At 42.0% G+C, this 13,925-nt stretch overlaps 1 protein-coding gene across 1 annotated transcript; it reads right to left on the reverse strand.

The window, feature by feature from the left end:
• Positions 1 to 5,144: 5,144 nt before the first annotated feature.
• LMOD2 (leiomodin 2) lies at positions 5,145 to 11,641 on the reverse strand. Its single transcript, XM_045864325.3, has 3 exons — positions 11,291 to 11,641; positions 6,052 to 7,377; positions 5,145 to 5,526 (listed from the first exon to the last, which is right to left on the reverse strand). The coding sequence occupies exons 1-3, from the start codon at positions 11,561 to 11,563 to the stop codon at positions 5,500 to 5,502; spliced, it is 1,626 nt and encodes a 541-aa protein (XP_045720281.2). The 5' UTR covers positions 11,564 to 11,641; the 3' UTR covers positions 5,145 to 5,499.
• Positions 11,642 to 13,925: the final 2,284 nt, after the last annotated feature.

The following is a 13,925-nucleotide window of genomic DNA, read 5'->3' on the forward strand; positions in this document are numbered from 1 at the left end:
AACCTTTCTTAGGCTTTTCTAATACACATCTTCCTAAGAGAGGTACAGAAGAAATTGAGATAAAGCACAGATGCTCACAGACATGGTGCAAAGCTATGGAGGCTTGATGCTGAGACGCCGAGTGCAGGTCCTGGGGAGGGGACTTGGGGGCCCTCTCGCTGCTTGGCATGCACGCTACCTCTGCAACGGCTCGCTGACAAACAAACACTGAATGGTTATTCTCACTTTTTGTAAAAGTGACAATCCTCTTTGGATTCCTTCTGGTCAGAGAAAACAAGTTCTACTATACATCTTCCATAAAAACAAAGTAGCATAACGCAAACTTTAAAAAATCAGGAGATATATATATTTATGTACACACATATGCTTGACATAAAATATATATATATAAATTTATATGTAAGTATATAAATAATATTTTTGCTTGACATAAAATAGATATATAAATTTATATATAAATATATAAATAATATAATTTTTTCTCATGTCAAGTAAAAATGACATACCAGGAGGATGTGCCTTTTTTATTCTGAGATTTGGGGACACTCTGCTCTCCCACCAGCAGCATCCCCTCTAACGAAGCATTGCACTACTCCCTTCATCCTGGTGAGTGTCCCACCCCAGCCCTACAATCGGATGTCCATCTCCACTGCTCCCACAGACTTGCTCTCACCTGACTGCCAGTGAAAGTGAACACCATCAGGCTCCAGAACTTGCTGAGACACTTTATGGGACCAACGGCTCCTTCCTTAGGGCAACTCTCTGCTGTGCCACACGATTCTCCTCTCCTTCTGTCTGGTTATACTCTGCCTCTGCATTCTCCACACTCCCTGAGTGACCTCACCCAAACCCCCATCTTTAAATGCCACTCAGCCATGTGACCCCCAAGCCCCTATTTGCAGCAGGAAGCCCACCGCCATCATTCTAGACCCACCCACACATTCAAGTGGACCGGCACCTCAGACACAATGTACTCAATACTGAAGTCATCTCCTTCCTCCAACACCTGCTCCTGTCCCAAAAGGCCCAGCCAGGAGCACAAATGTCAACATAGACTCCTTTCTTTCATTGCCTCCTACCCCCTACACCTAGCCAGTTACTAAATTCTGTGGAGTGGGTGCTTTCTTAGTCTCTGCTCTGTTTGGACCCCTTTACACTTAGACAGCATTCACAGTTCAAATTTGTATCACTTCATTCTTAAATGATTATAATGGTCTGGACCTCACAGAATCCATCCTTCTCTTGGTTACACAGGTCGTATTTTCAAAACCTATATAAACATCATGTCACTCCTCCTCTTGAAATTCTCTGATGCTCCCAGGACTTTCATAATTAAGTCCACATTCCTTAGCTTGCACTAAGTTGTTCAGGTTGGGCTTCTGTAACTCTCAATTCCTCTTAGCCTTTTTTATTCAGAAGTAGAAAATTGTATGAAATTGTATGAACTTTTTGAAAGCATCTTACTAATGCATGTCTCTGCGGTTCAGATAGGCATATAATTTGGCTATGAGAAAGTTGGTAAACATGACAATTTGGTTGAAACCCAATTTCCAGTTTTGGTACCACAATGTTGGCTCCCAATTCTTGTCTATCTGGGAAATGGCTTTTTAGCTACCAATCATTCATCAATCAGTTCTTCTAAGGGCTTTCTGGAAGAGTTTCAAGTCAGAATAACTCAAAGGGATGGGTTGACACAAACTATATATCCAACATCAGAGGACTAATCAAAATAATCTAAATATCCAATAGTTATTGAACTTTCTTACATAAAATATGGTGGGTTGTATAATGGTATGTATGCTATCTTCCCCTTTTTGTAGAAAACATAGCAATATGTACATTTAAATATGCATTAAGGAGACTCTAAAAGATATACACTAAAGGGTCATCAGTGGTTGCTCTGTGTAGGTGGGAATATGGGGATTCATTAGGTTCTTTTGATTCCTGTACATTCTGATTTTTCTTAATGATCACATGCTATTTTTGTAAAAAAGAAGCCCACAGAGAAAATATACAATAGTTCTACTTTTAATTCACCAAAATTATCAATACTAGAAAAAAAAGACTGAAGTAGTAATTCTTTACCAAATCTTTGTTTTTACAGAATTACATTAAACCCTATGATTTTCAACTATTTTCTGTATTGCCCTGTTTCCTCAAACTTAAATATCCTTCCTTATTCCCTAGTCCCATCATTTGACTCTTTTTTTTTAGCCTGGCTAAAAAATCATGTGTTACTGTCCCTGAGAAGCCTTTCTTTTCTTGCTTTTTTTTGAGAGAGAGAGAGGTGGGGGAGGGGCAGAGAGAATCCCAAGCAGGCTCCACACCCAGTGTGGAGCCCAATTCGGGGCTCAATGTGACAACCTGAGATCATGACCTGAGCCAAAATCAAGTCAGATGCTTAACCCACTGAGCCACCCAGCCACCCCTAACCCACTGAGCCACCCAGCCACCCCACTGAGAAGCTTTTCTTGACCACTTACCTGCTTTTGGTCAAGGGTCTATGGTAAACTGTGGCTCACAAGTCAACTACATCCAACAGCCTGTGAACTGTGAACTAAGAAGAGCATTTACATTTTTTAATGGTTGAAAAAATTGAAAGAGGAAAGTTAACTCAGGAAGGTTATATAAAATTCAAATTTGAATGTCTATAAATAAAGTTTATTAGAACACACACATGCTCTCTCAGTTACATATTGCCTGTGGCTGTTTTTGTCCTGCAGGGGCAAATTTGAATAGTTTTGGCAGAGACTGAATGGCCCACAAAGTCTAAACTATTTATTCCTTAATTCTTTACAGAAAAAGTTTGCTAGCACTAACTTTAGATGATGAGGCTTCCTCAGTGCCCACATAGGACCCTACACCTGTCTTTAAGTCAGTTCTTACCACATATTCAGGAAGGGATGGTTTTCTCAGGATTCCCACTGCTCTGAGGTGGAGGACACTTTCTAATTTAACTTGGTCTCCCCAGCACTGAGCAGAGGCACTTGGTAAGTAAATGCATGATGAGCTCCCTCCATGAGAATGTCAGTTACACAAGGACAGGGATTGTTCCTCCTTCGTTCACTGTGTATCCTCAGCGTCCAGAAAAGTGCCTGGAACATGGTAGGCCCTTAGAAAATCTTTGTGGACATTGTCAAAGGCATTAACATTGTACCATACTTCTGAGTTCTGTAATTCTTAGGTCAATTCTTAGTCTTTTAGACCATGCTATTTGATGATTAATGAAAATAAGACTCCACCTTTCAAGCCTCAGAGAAATAAAAGATAGTGTTAACTCTGTCATGAAAGGAATCTTTTCAAGAATCTATGGATTTGCCCTACTCCTCAGTGCATCTCAGCAGCCTGTTAGTACCTCTACCTTTCTCTCGCTTGGAGCAACTACATCAGGGCAGGTATTAAATCAACATCCTGCTGACACTGAGTTATAAATGCCTGGGGCAGCTGGGTTCCTGACGCGCACTAAGACTCAGCATCCTGGCCCCGTTTCAAACCCGGATGATGTGTACTTCAAGAGATTAATGTGCAAGTATAAATCACAGCCTAAACACTTCATCTGGTCCTGGACACTCCTCTCCCTGTGAGCTGAAAGCTCTTTATAGAGGATGAACTAATTAGTTTCCATACAAACTCTATGAGTTTGCAGGCAGGATGAACTCATCCCTGTCCTGTGCTGAATGGAGTCATAGCACCTTGAATGTTTAAGCACTATATTCTGAAATAACCTTCTAGCAATGTCTTTCCTGAATGAAAAATGTCCCCGCTCGGTCTCTGATCACATCATACCTGTCTTATGATGGACTTTATAATATTTTGTTTGTTTTGCCCCTTTTAAAATTTTTTGGGGAGAAGTATACCTGAGACAATTCAGATAGTACAGAAAGCGTCAGTCACTCCCCACATGGAGCCAGGGCACTGACTGAGCTCACAGGCCTCTGGCCCCCTCCTTCAGAGATCATATAGGTGGTGCTCACCAAGTAAGAGAACAATAGAAACAGACTAAAAGAAACAGACCCAAGAACTATTGGACAAATTTCCTAGTGAAACATAATCCTCTTGATTGGAGATAATCCAAAGCTTTGTATGTAGAGCAAACAATCATTGAACGAGTGGCCCAGAGAGCTTTCCAGGACCACTGTTAGACTGTGCAGGATACAGAGGAAACATTGCTAATCATAGTTAATACAAAGGACTTTAGAAGAGATTTATAGCTTTCATAAGTTGAAGTGGAGCACTGGAGTGGGATGAAGGTAATCTCAGAAATGTCTTTCTCTTTTTTGAATTCAGACCTTCCTTGAGTGAGAGGGAGGTGGGATTGAATGATATTTGGGGATCAGAAATACATGTGCCTTTGTCCTGGGATGTGTGTCAAGGACGCCCATGTTACCATTTGCGTAGGGCACAAAAAGGCTGAGGCCCACTGGACTAAGGCTCATCTAAGGACAGTTCAAAGGGAAACTTGAGAGTTGTGAATCTTTAGTATCAGCCACAAGATAGCTCTGAATTCAGGGCTTATTTTCCAGGAATTCCCCTGACACTATTTCCTCTACCAAGAAGCCTTCCTTCATTTTTTTTTTTTTCTTCCAGAAATAGTTGTAAATATTGAGTTGACTTCTTGGTACCTATCAGCCTTTTGGGAATGTGGGAGTGTCAGCTGACATTCTAGGTCTAAGGTCAATGTACCCACTATGATAACGGCCACTTTGGGGTCTTCTCTAGAGCTTTTATCTCACTACCAAGAAGATTTTTAAGCAAATTTTTGATTTCAGGATGCCTGGGTGGCTCAGTCCGTTAGGTGGCTGCCTTCAGCTCAGGTCATGATCCCAGGGTCCTGGGATGGAGTCCTGCGTTGGGCTCCCTGCTCAGTGGGGAGTCTGCTTCTCCGTCTGTCTCTGCCCCTCCCCACTGCTTGTGCTCTATCAAATAAATAAAATCTTTTAAAAATTTTTTTTAAAAAGAAAATTTTTGATTTCAGACTTTTTAGAAAGAGCTCTGATCGAATTTTCTTGGACATGAAAAAGCAAAGAAAGGAAAATGCTAAGGACCCAAGCCCTTTTTGGGTGAGAATGCATATTTTTAATATTTGGCAATGTTACATACATACCTGGCAGATGTATCAACTCACACACACAAAAATTGGTTTGTTTAAAAAAAAAAAAACTTCAATTCAAATTTATTGGGATTACAAAAATAACAGCACATTTCATTAACTCATTACAGCTCAGAGTTATCAACACATCCAGAGATAAAAGAGCATCTTTAAATAACCTGCTTCTTGCCAATACAAATCTCATAACATAAAAAAAAAGTAGTTTATTTTCATATTTACAGAAGAAACATGCCGATTGTTTCTTAAAATTCTTTTTGGAATTAATGGGTGAGGCTATTTTTAAAGTCAGGAAACATTTCAAATCGAAGAAGGTATTTTAGAAACATCTCACAATGTGTCTTATTTAATACCACTGAATGATTCTGCATCCTCTTCTAAAGATCATGTTTTTATCGCAGAGCTTCTGGAACTTCCACCTATAAAAATAGGGGATTTTCTTTCAATAAAACAACACAAATGATAAAGTGAAAAATATCTGTAGGGTATGTCTCTAAGCAGTATTCTCTGAGACAAACTCGGAAATAGATTGATTATTGCTGTGTGCTATTCGATATTCAAATTTTATATTATAAATGAGGTTGTAAATCACTTGCAACTCAGGTAAAAATGTTGACAAGTGATGAATCTTTTTTGGAATGTAAATTATATTACCCCATTTTCTTATTAAGGAAATCAGGATTTTTAAGTGTTGGAGTGTCTTAAAATAGTCCTGCTCTGTCCAGAACGGAGATGCTAAGAAGGTGGTCCCAGCACACGTCTCAAATGGAAATGTGCTCACTGGTGACCTGCTCCTGGTGTTACAAATTTGGAGGCTTGCTCTTGCATACTAAAACATTTTAAACATTAATAAACATCTTTAGAGGTGACTTCGGTACCATCGTGCAGTGGAGGCTCACTCATGTACTACATCCGTGCCCCAAATCTGCTCTTGGGTTACTTACCCGCCTTAGCTGTTTTATGCTGCTTCCCCGAATAGCTTCCATGAGATTCTCATGAGCTGATCTCAGTGGGGTAGAAGGTCGGGAACTCTCTTCCATTTTCTTTTCTTGCACTGACCTCAGGGAATTTTTAATTTCCTTTAGGATATTGTTTGGTTGTTTCTTCACCTTTTTCCCTTTTTTCTTCTTCTGTCCATTTTGTAATGCCCGCTGGGCACTCTCCTGTTGTTTGATGACTTCTGCGATATTTCGGGTGATTAGTTTTTTCTCTGGGAGTGGAGGAGGTGCTAGCGGAGGAGGAGGTGGCAGCCTTTGCAGGGGAAGTGGCGGGGGTGGTGGCGGAGAAGGAGGGGGTGGAGCCACAGGAGATAGAGGACGGCTCCTCACGGTTTGGACTTTCTTGGGGAGTTTGGGGGATGACCAGGGAGAGTGCCTGGGAGATGCATAAGGTGAAGAGCCAGGTGTTCCTCTTTGCCAGACTTTGGTCCTAAGATTGGCTCCTCCATCATAGCTCTCTTGCTGTTTTTGCTCCTGTATCCGCTTCTGCCTCTGTTTATCCATGTTTCTCGTCAGGAGGCTTGTCATGCTCATTCTTGGTCCTGGGAGCTCAAAATGGTAGCCCAGCCTCAGCAGTGTGGTGTTCTCCCTGAGCAGCTTGACGATCTCCATCTCCACCTGGCTGCCCATGATGTGCCTCTGGTTGTGGAAGCGCAGCTCCGTGACCACCGTGTTGTGCTGCAGAGCTCTCATGATGGCCAAGATCCCCTTGCCCGTGATAAAGTTGGACTCCACGTTGATGTTGGTGATGTGCTCGTTGACTTTGAGCATTTCCGCAACGGCCATGGCCGCGCTGTCGTCCGCGCGTGTGTTGGCCAGACTGAAGGTCTTCACTGCCGTGTTGCCCTTGAGGGCCTCAGCGAAGCGGGCAAGGGTCTGCGACGTGATGTTCTCGATGTTGTTCAGGTTGACCTCTGTGGTGTCAGGGTCGTTGTTCCTAATCTTTTCCAAGGCATCCTCGATCACCGTAGGGTTCCCGCAGGGGTGAATGGCAGCCGGGGACTCTGTGTTCCTTCCACTGTGGCCATTGGTCAAATTTATGTTTTCTATTTGACTTTTAAATGTCTTTGGCTTAGAGTTATCAGAATCGATGCCATCATAATTTACAGTTCCATTAATACCTTTCTCGTTTTCAGTTGTTCCTTCCTCTTCCTCCTCTTCCTCCTCCTCTTCCTCCTCCTCCTCTTCTGTATACACCTCCTCAGAAACCTCACTGTTAGTTTCAGTGAAGATGAGCTCTTCCTCACTCTCCTCTTTGTCTTCTTCGGCAACCTGAAGAGCACGGTATCATCATGAAGTTGGTCATTTTTAAGCACATTTTTTTTTTAATTTACAAAAGTCACACATGGTTTTGCAATATATGAAATCATTATGTTGTACATCTAAAACCCAAACAATGTTATATGTCAATTATATCTCAGTAACTAAAAAAAGGGAAATAACACATGGCAAATAATACAAAAGCGTGTAAGGAAAAAGTCCATCTCTTGCTTCTGACCTCTCTAGTTGGGGCAACCAGGGTTAACATTTCATTGTATAACTTTCAACAGTTTTTTTTAAACAAACATTTCTTTTGTTTTCTGTGGAATAAATATCCAGAATTCTATTTATTATATTAAGAAAATTTACTATCATTTTGCCAATTTGAAAAATGGGTTGGAACTTCAGCTTTGGAAAACCCTTGGTACATTTTTCATTCTCTTAACTACTTGTTTGGAACTACTTGACTCCCTGTCTACTTTGAATGTAGCAAATTCAACCCTCCCTTCTAGAATCACTCCTCTATCCTTCCTTATTTCGCCACCTCAAATAAAGAAATGACAACAAAAATATACAACATTTTAATGGATTCCCTTTTTTAATGTTCAAAAAGTCTTCCACCAATTTGCCTCCAGTAGCAGCTGTGACAGTTGCCAGGTGCTCTATGCCCTGGTTTGCGTACGTGTAGACAGAGGCAGGGGGTTCTTCGTTTTTCCAACATTCATCTACCTCTGGGGTAGAGCCTGGCACAGGGTCTCAGAGACCCCATAGCCGCGATACCTGCGGCTGTCCCTGGCTGCTGTGGGGAAGGGAAGCCAAGGGGGCAGGGCTGCTTGCTCATGGCAAGCAGCAGGTCAAAACCTAGCTCCGCAGAAAAGCATCCAGGTCACCCTTTGCTGCAAATCAACTTGAAATCTCATACTAGTGCAGGGTTAAAGGAGATGGACTGCAGAAGACACAGGGTGGGAAAGATAATCGCCCCTGGCACTAACTAGAGTCTAACCATAACATGAAACAGCAGAGGACAGTAAAAAATCTTGAAGCAAGCCATTGCCCCAGCCTGATGGTCTTAAATTATTTACCATGTATCAGTTATGAAAGACTTTCGGGCAAACACAGTCTCAATTCTATCTTTGTCTTTCCTGCTTATCAGACTTTATACTAAGAAGCCGAGTGACCCCTTCTTTCTTTTTTCTTACCATCTTTCTGATTAAAAAAAAATTTTTTTTCTGGAAATTGCTGACAGAGTCTATTTTCTCCTAATGCAATCTTTTTACTCCTTTCTTTTGTCTCTTTTGAAGCCCCAAGCCCTCCTCTGTCCCCAAAGCCTTGGTTACTCCCTCTACATTGGCAACTTTCTTTTTTTTTCACCCCCAGGGCTCCTGCTGCCTGAGGCATGTGGAATGAGCTTTGGAAAACACTGCCTGTCTCCAGGTTTGTTTGCCCAGTTGCTACCACAAAACAGCCTCCAGTTATCCACTTGTTTGGAGTGGCAGGCACCAAGTGATGGCCTGGGGAAGGGGTCAGCCACTCCTGGGCTGGTTGTCTGGTCTTTATTTACTACCTTCTTTAGGAGCAGGAGGAAAGGGGATGCTGTGTGCAAGTGCGTGTGTGTGTGTTTGTGTGAAGCTTTAGCTGTTTCAGTATTTGGAGGAAAGGGATCTGTCTCAAAATCTAAGCTATACTGCCTTTCATGCCACCATTAAATTTTATCCACTTTGGTTTTTAAAAGACCTTTGGGCTCTATCTTCAAGAGATGTTTTCCCCTCAAAATGTGTCTGAGAGACAAAATCTGAAACTGTTATCCAGCAGTGAGTCATCGTGTAATATCTACATGACACTTCTTCCAGGAAACCTTCTTTGACACCTCCTCGCATTGTCCCCTTATATTATCCTTGCCATATATGGCATGGTAGTGCCCCCAGTAAAGTACCTATTTTAATTACTTATTTGTCATTTTCCCCAAAAGACTGTTAGCTGGGTGAGGACAGGGATCATGTCTGGTTTGTTCATCTAGCACAGTGCTTAGCATGTAGTAGGGACTCCATAAAGATTTGTTGACTGAATGGATCTACACTGACATTGGCTACCAGCCACTGAGGATCAGGACAGGGCCTGGGCTGGGTGAGTGACTGTCCTGGCTCGCCTGGGGCTGAGGGGTTTCCCAGGATGCAGAATTTTCAGTTCTTAGGCCTAGATAGCCCCAGACGATCTGAGATGGTTAGCTGCCCTAGGTGGGGGACATCTAGGAGAAGGACACCAGAAGGGAGGAAAGGGTCTGGAGAGGGAGGTAAGAGGATGCGAAAAAAATCTTTGCCTCCTTCCTGTATTATCTGGACGTTGTGAGAATGGGGGTGGGAAGGTGGGGATAGGTTGAAGCTTGAGGGGTGAGTTTAGAGAAGGCAAATGTTGGCACTCTTAGGGAATAAATAAGGCAACAAGAAGGGGCCAACTATGTCTCCTGATCACCTCCCTGGCATCATTACATAAACAAGGAGGCAAGAGGCTTGCCTTTTGGTTCTGGGTCTGGGTCTATCCCTGAAGAGCTGGTTGACTTTAGTCAAGTCATTAAAGTTCTGAGAGGTCTCAGAGAAAGTACGGTATTAGTTGAGTGGTCCTCAACTGCAGTGTGTGTCATAATCACCTGGGGGACTTGTGAGACCGCAGAATGCTGGGCCCCACTCCCAGGAGGTCTGGGGGAGCCCTAGAATGAGCACTTCTGAGAAATTCCCAGGTGACGCTGAGGGGTTGGGCACCCACATTTTGAGAATGGTGGTCTTGGCACCAGCAGACCTTGGTTAGAATGTCTGCTCTCCTTATATGCTATTCATTTCAACTGAATTTCTTAAGCTCTCCTGGTCTCAGTTCTCATGTGCAGAAGGTGAGAATTAAATGAAATAATGTGAGTGAACTGACTGGTACCTATGCCTGACACCCAGCAGATACTCAGGTTAGGGGAGCTGTAGACCCTCTGGTCTCCAAGGCCCCTTGGAGCTTAAGGCAGCATAATTTGTGTGGACCCAAGTGAACGGAGGCTGTCATTCAACAGGCACTGAACATGAATTTCATAAGCCTTTACAGAGCCAACAGCCTGATAACCAAGCCTCCCGTTTCCTTCTGGTCCATTCTGCACTGCTCTTCACTTACACGGCCACTCTGCCCCCACCCACTTGCCCGCTGCCTGGAGCTTTGTCCTGTGGTGGGGATGGGTTTACACCCTCTACCCATTGTGTACGTATGTACAAGCACACACACATTATCTTAAGGAGAAGGTCTGTAGTTTATCAAAATCTCAAAGGGGTTCTTGATTTACAAGAGAAACCCTGATTCAACTCCCTCGAGGGACAGATGGAAAAAGGAACCCTGCAGAGATGACTACCTGTTCAAGGTCTAACAACTTAGGGACAGCAAAGGGACTTGAGATAAGGTCCCCTGGCTCCCAGTCCCACAGACTTTCCACCTCTGCTCACTTCTCGGTGTTGGAAAAAAAGAATTTTGTTTACTGTAGCCACCATCACAGTCAAAGCAACCAGAGTACCCACTTCTGTCTTTATAGAAAGAAATAAATTTACTCAGCTGCTATATATATATATATATATATAGTCACAGATATCATGCCTCATTAGCAACTCACAGCTCAAATTAGACTTATGTTTGGCAATATATCTAAACCCATGCCTTGCTTGTGGGTTTTTTCCTCTAGAAAATCCCGTCTTGACTGACTAAAGTCAATCAAAGGATCCCAGCTAAAAGTATTACATATTATGATCCACTGGGTGGCCTGAGGAATTGTTCTGTAGCAGGTGCAAATGGGTTATGAGAAAAGACAAGTGAAGCGGACTGAAAAGTTAGGAAAAACAGGTTTCCCGGGTTGGGGGTGGGGGGCCGAGGGTGGGAGTAGCTAAGGAAAAACCCGAGAGCCTACCTTTCCACACTCCCCCAGCCTCTCCTTCTCCAAGAGTTTTTGGGACTCCTTTTCCCAATAGGCCATCAGTGCCTCTCTGCTGAATGTCCCCGTGGGGGTTTTCTCGGTCAGACTCTTTTGCCTTAGCCCCACGGGAAGGCTGTGATCAGGTTCAATGTCTTCCAACTCCCTCTCTAGCTCCTTCAGCTCCTCAGCTGACAGGGAAGCGAGAAGTTCATCCTCATCGATGGATTCATATTTGCTAAGTCCTCTCCTGTAGCCAAAGGTAGACATGGTCCCTGCTTTGTCAGAGCCACAAGGAGCTTGAAGAAGCAGGCATTCAAGGCGGCCAGAAACAGGCAGGGAGGCAAGTGGTCAGCAACCAGAGCTAGGAGTGGCCTTTTAAGAGCGGTGATACAGGGCCGTGACAATGCAGAGAGGGGGTGAAAGCATGGGCTGTTTTAAGCAGCAGACGTCAGCTAGACATTTGAACACAAAGAATGTCACATCGGTGGTGGAGGGAGGTCTCAGAACCAGTGGGGATTATGAACATACTGGCCAGGGACATATTTAGCTGAGCCTGATAGCTCATGAGGACAGGCAGAGAGTGTTTCAGATAGGCAGTAACACAGTTCTCACTTTATATTCAAGCAACAGGAGAATAAAATTTATTTTGAAAATGACTCGCTACCACCACCATGGCCATGAAAAGATTCTTTGATGATAATCTCAGAGGTTGAGAAACGACTACACATCACTCTATGAGTGGTTATTCGGGTTCTTCTAAAAACATACTGTGGGTGGTATTGATGGTAACAGAAGGCCATCCTAATACACCTTAAACTTTTATTGTATTTTGCAGTTTACAAGGCACTAATCGTAACAAGTCCTGTGAGATGATTATCCTCCTTTACAGATTTTGGCAATGGAGGCTCTGAGAGTTTATGTGAAAACGTTGAAGTCAGGCAGCTAGAAGGACAGAAGTGGCTTTCTCCACTGCACGACATGGCTTCCTTCTCCTCAACCAAGAGTATTAGTCAACAGCTAGACTTGCAAATAAAACTCCACAACGACAGATAACAATACTGGGTCTGGCTTATTAGTGCTAAGCAGTTTAAACATTTTATCTCATTTAATCCCACAGTCCTGTCAGGGGTATATTATCCTCCAGATTTTACGAGTACAGCCCCAGAGAGGTTAAGTAACTAGCCTAGAGCCACAGAGCTAAAAAAGTGGTGGAACTAGAATTTGAACCCAGATTTGTGTCTGGGCTGAAAACTGAAGAGATGCTAACATGAAATTATAAACATATAATATATACATATATATATACATATATATATGTCCATATTCTTATGAGTGTGAAAATTATATACATATATATATACATATATATATATGTCCATATTCTTATGAGTGTGAAAAATATATACACAGTTTGCAGGACTTCATCGATAGATCATTTTAACATACAGATAGATAAAGAGCTGTTAAAATGTGTATGCATAGAAATATACACTTCTTAATACATGTATAATAGACCATATTTTGTTTATTACATTCAGCAGTTGGTGAAAATTTGGGTTGTTTCCAGGTTTGGGTTGTTATAGATAATGCCGTGAACATTTACGCGCAAGTCTTTGTGTAGCCATATGTTTTCATTTCTCTCGGGTAGATACGTGACAGAGGAATTGCTGAGTTATATGGTATATTTACAGTTAACTTTTCAAGAAATTGCCAAACTATTTTCCAAAATGGCTGCCCCCCCTTATGTTCCCATCAGCAATGATGTGAGTTCCAGTCTCTCCACATCCTAATTTGTTCCTGCTTGTCTTTCTGGTTATAGCCATTTTAGTGGGCGTGAAATAGATCTCCCTGCAGTTTTAATTTCATTCCTCTCATAACTAGTGATGTTGAGCATAATTTCATGTGTTCATTTCTACTTTGATAAAAAGTTTTTTGAAAGGAATCTTACATTCATTTAAAATTGAGTCGTCTTCTTATTAGTGGCCTGTAAGAGTTCTAGAATATATTCTGGACTTTAGCAAGTATATGATTTGCAGGTATTTTCTTCCATTCTATGAATTGTCTGTTGGTATCTTTTGAAGTGTGGATGCTTTTAATTTTAGTGAAGATCAATTTATCAATTTTTTTTTTCATTTACTGCTTGAGCTCTTGGTGTTACAGCTAGGAAATCTTTTCCTTACCCAAGATCAGAGATTATCATTCCTATGTTTTCTTTCTGAGAGTTCTACAGTTCTAGGTGTTTGTATTTTAGGTCTGTCACCCGTTTCAACTTATATTTGCATATATGTAACGTAAGGGTCTAAATTCATCTTTTTGCATACAGATATCTGATTGGCTTAGCATGTCTTTGGGAAAAGACTATATACTTTCCCCTATTGAATTTTGTTGGTGCCTTTGTGGAAGATTAATTGGCCATACATGTAAGGGCTTGTTTCAGGAGAGTCGCTTCTGTTCTGTAGATCTATATATCTATTTTTTATGCCAATATTACATTGCTTTAATTGCTATAGCTTTGTAGTGCATGTTGAAATCAGGAGGTGAAAGTCCTCCAACTTTTTTTTTTTTTTTGCAAGAATGTTTTGGCTATTATGATCTTAACTCATGATGGTATTCTGCCTCCAAAAATAAC

Source organism: Mirounga angustirostris, unplaced genomic scaffold, assembly GCF_029215605.1.
Source record: "Mirounga angustirostris isolate CCGP_5_RB_7025 unplaced genomic scaffold, mMirAng1.0.hap1 SCAF_12, whole genome shotgun sequence".
NCBI lineage: Eukaryota > Metazoa > Chordata > Mammalia > Carnivora > Phocidae > Mirounga > Mirounga angustirostris.

Bases quoted from the DNA above. Each gene is read 5' to 3' on its own strand.
- LMOD2 (XM_045864325.3), bottom strand. From the start codon at position 11,563: ATGTCTACCTTTGGCTACAGGAGAGGACTTAGCAAATATGAATCCATC. The intron at 7,378-11,290 runs GTAGGCTCTCGG...CGTGCTCTTCAG, and splicing joins GGCTGGGGGAGTGTGGAAAG to GTTGCCGAAGAAGACAAAGA. The intron at 5,527-6,051 runs GTAAGTAACCCA...CTATTTTTATAG, and splicing joins GCATAAAACAGCTAAGGCGG to GTGGAAGTTCCAGAAGCTCT.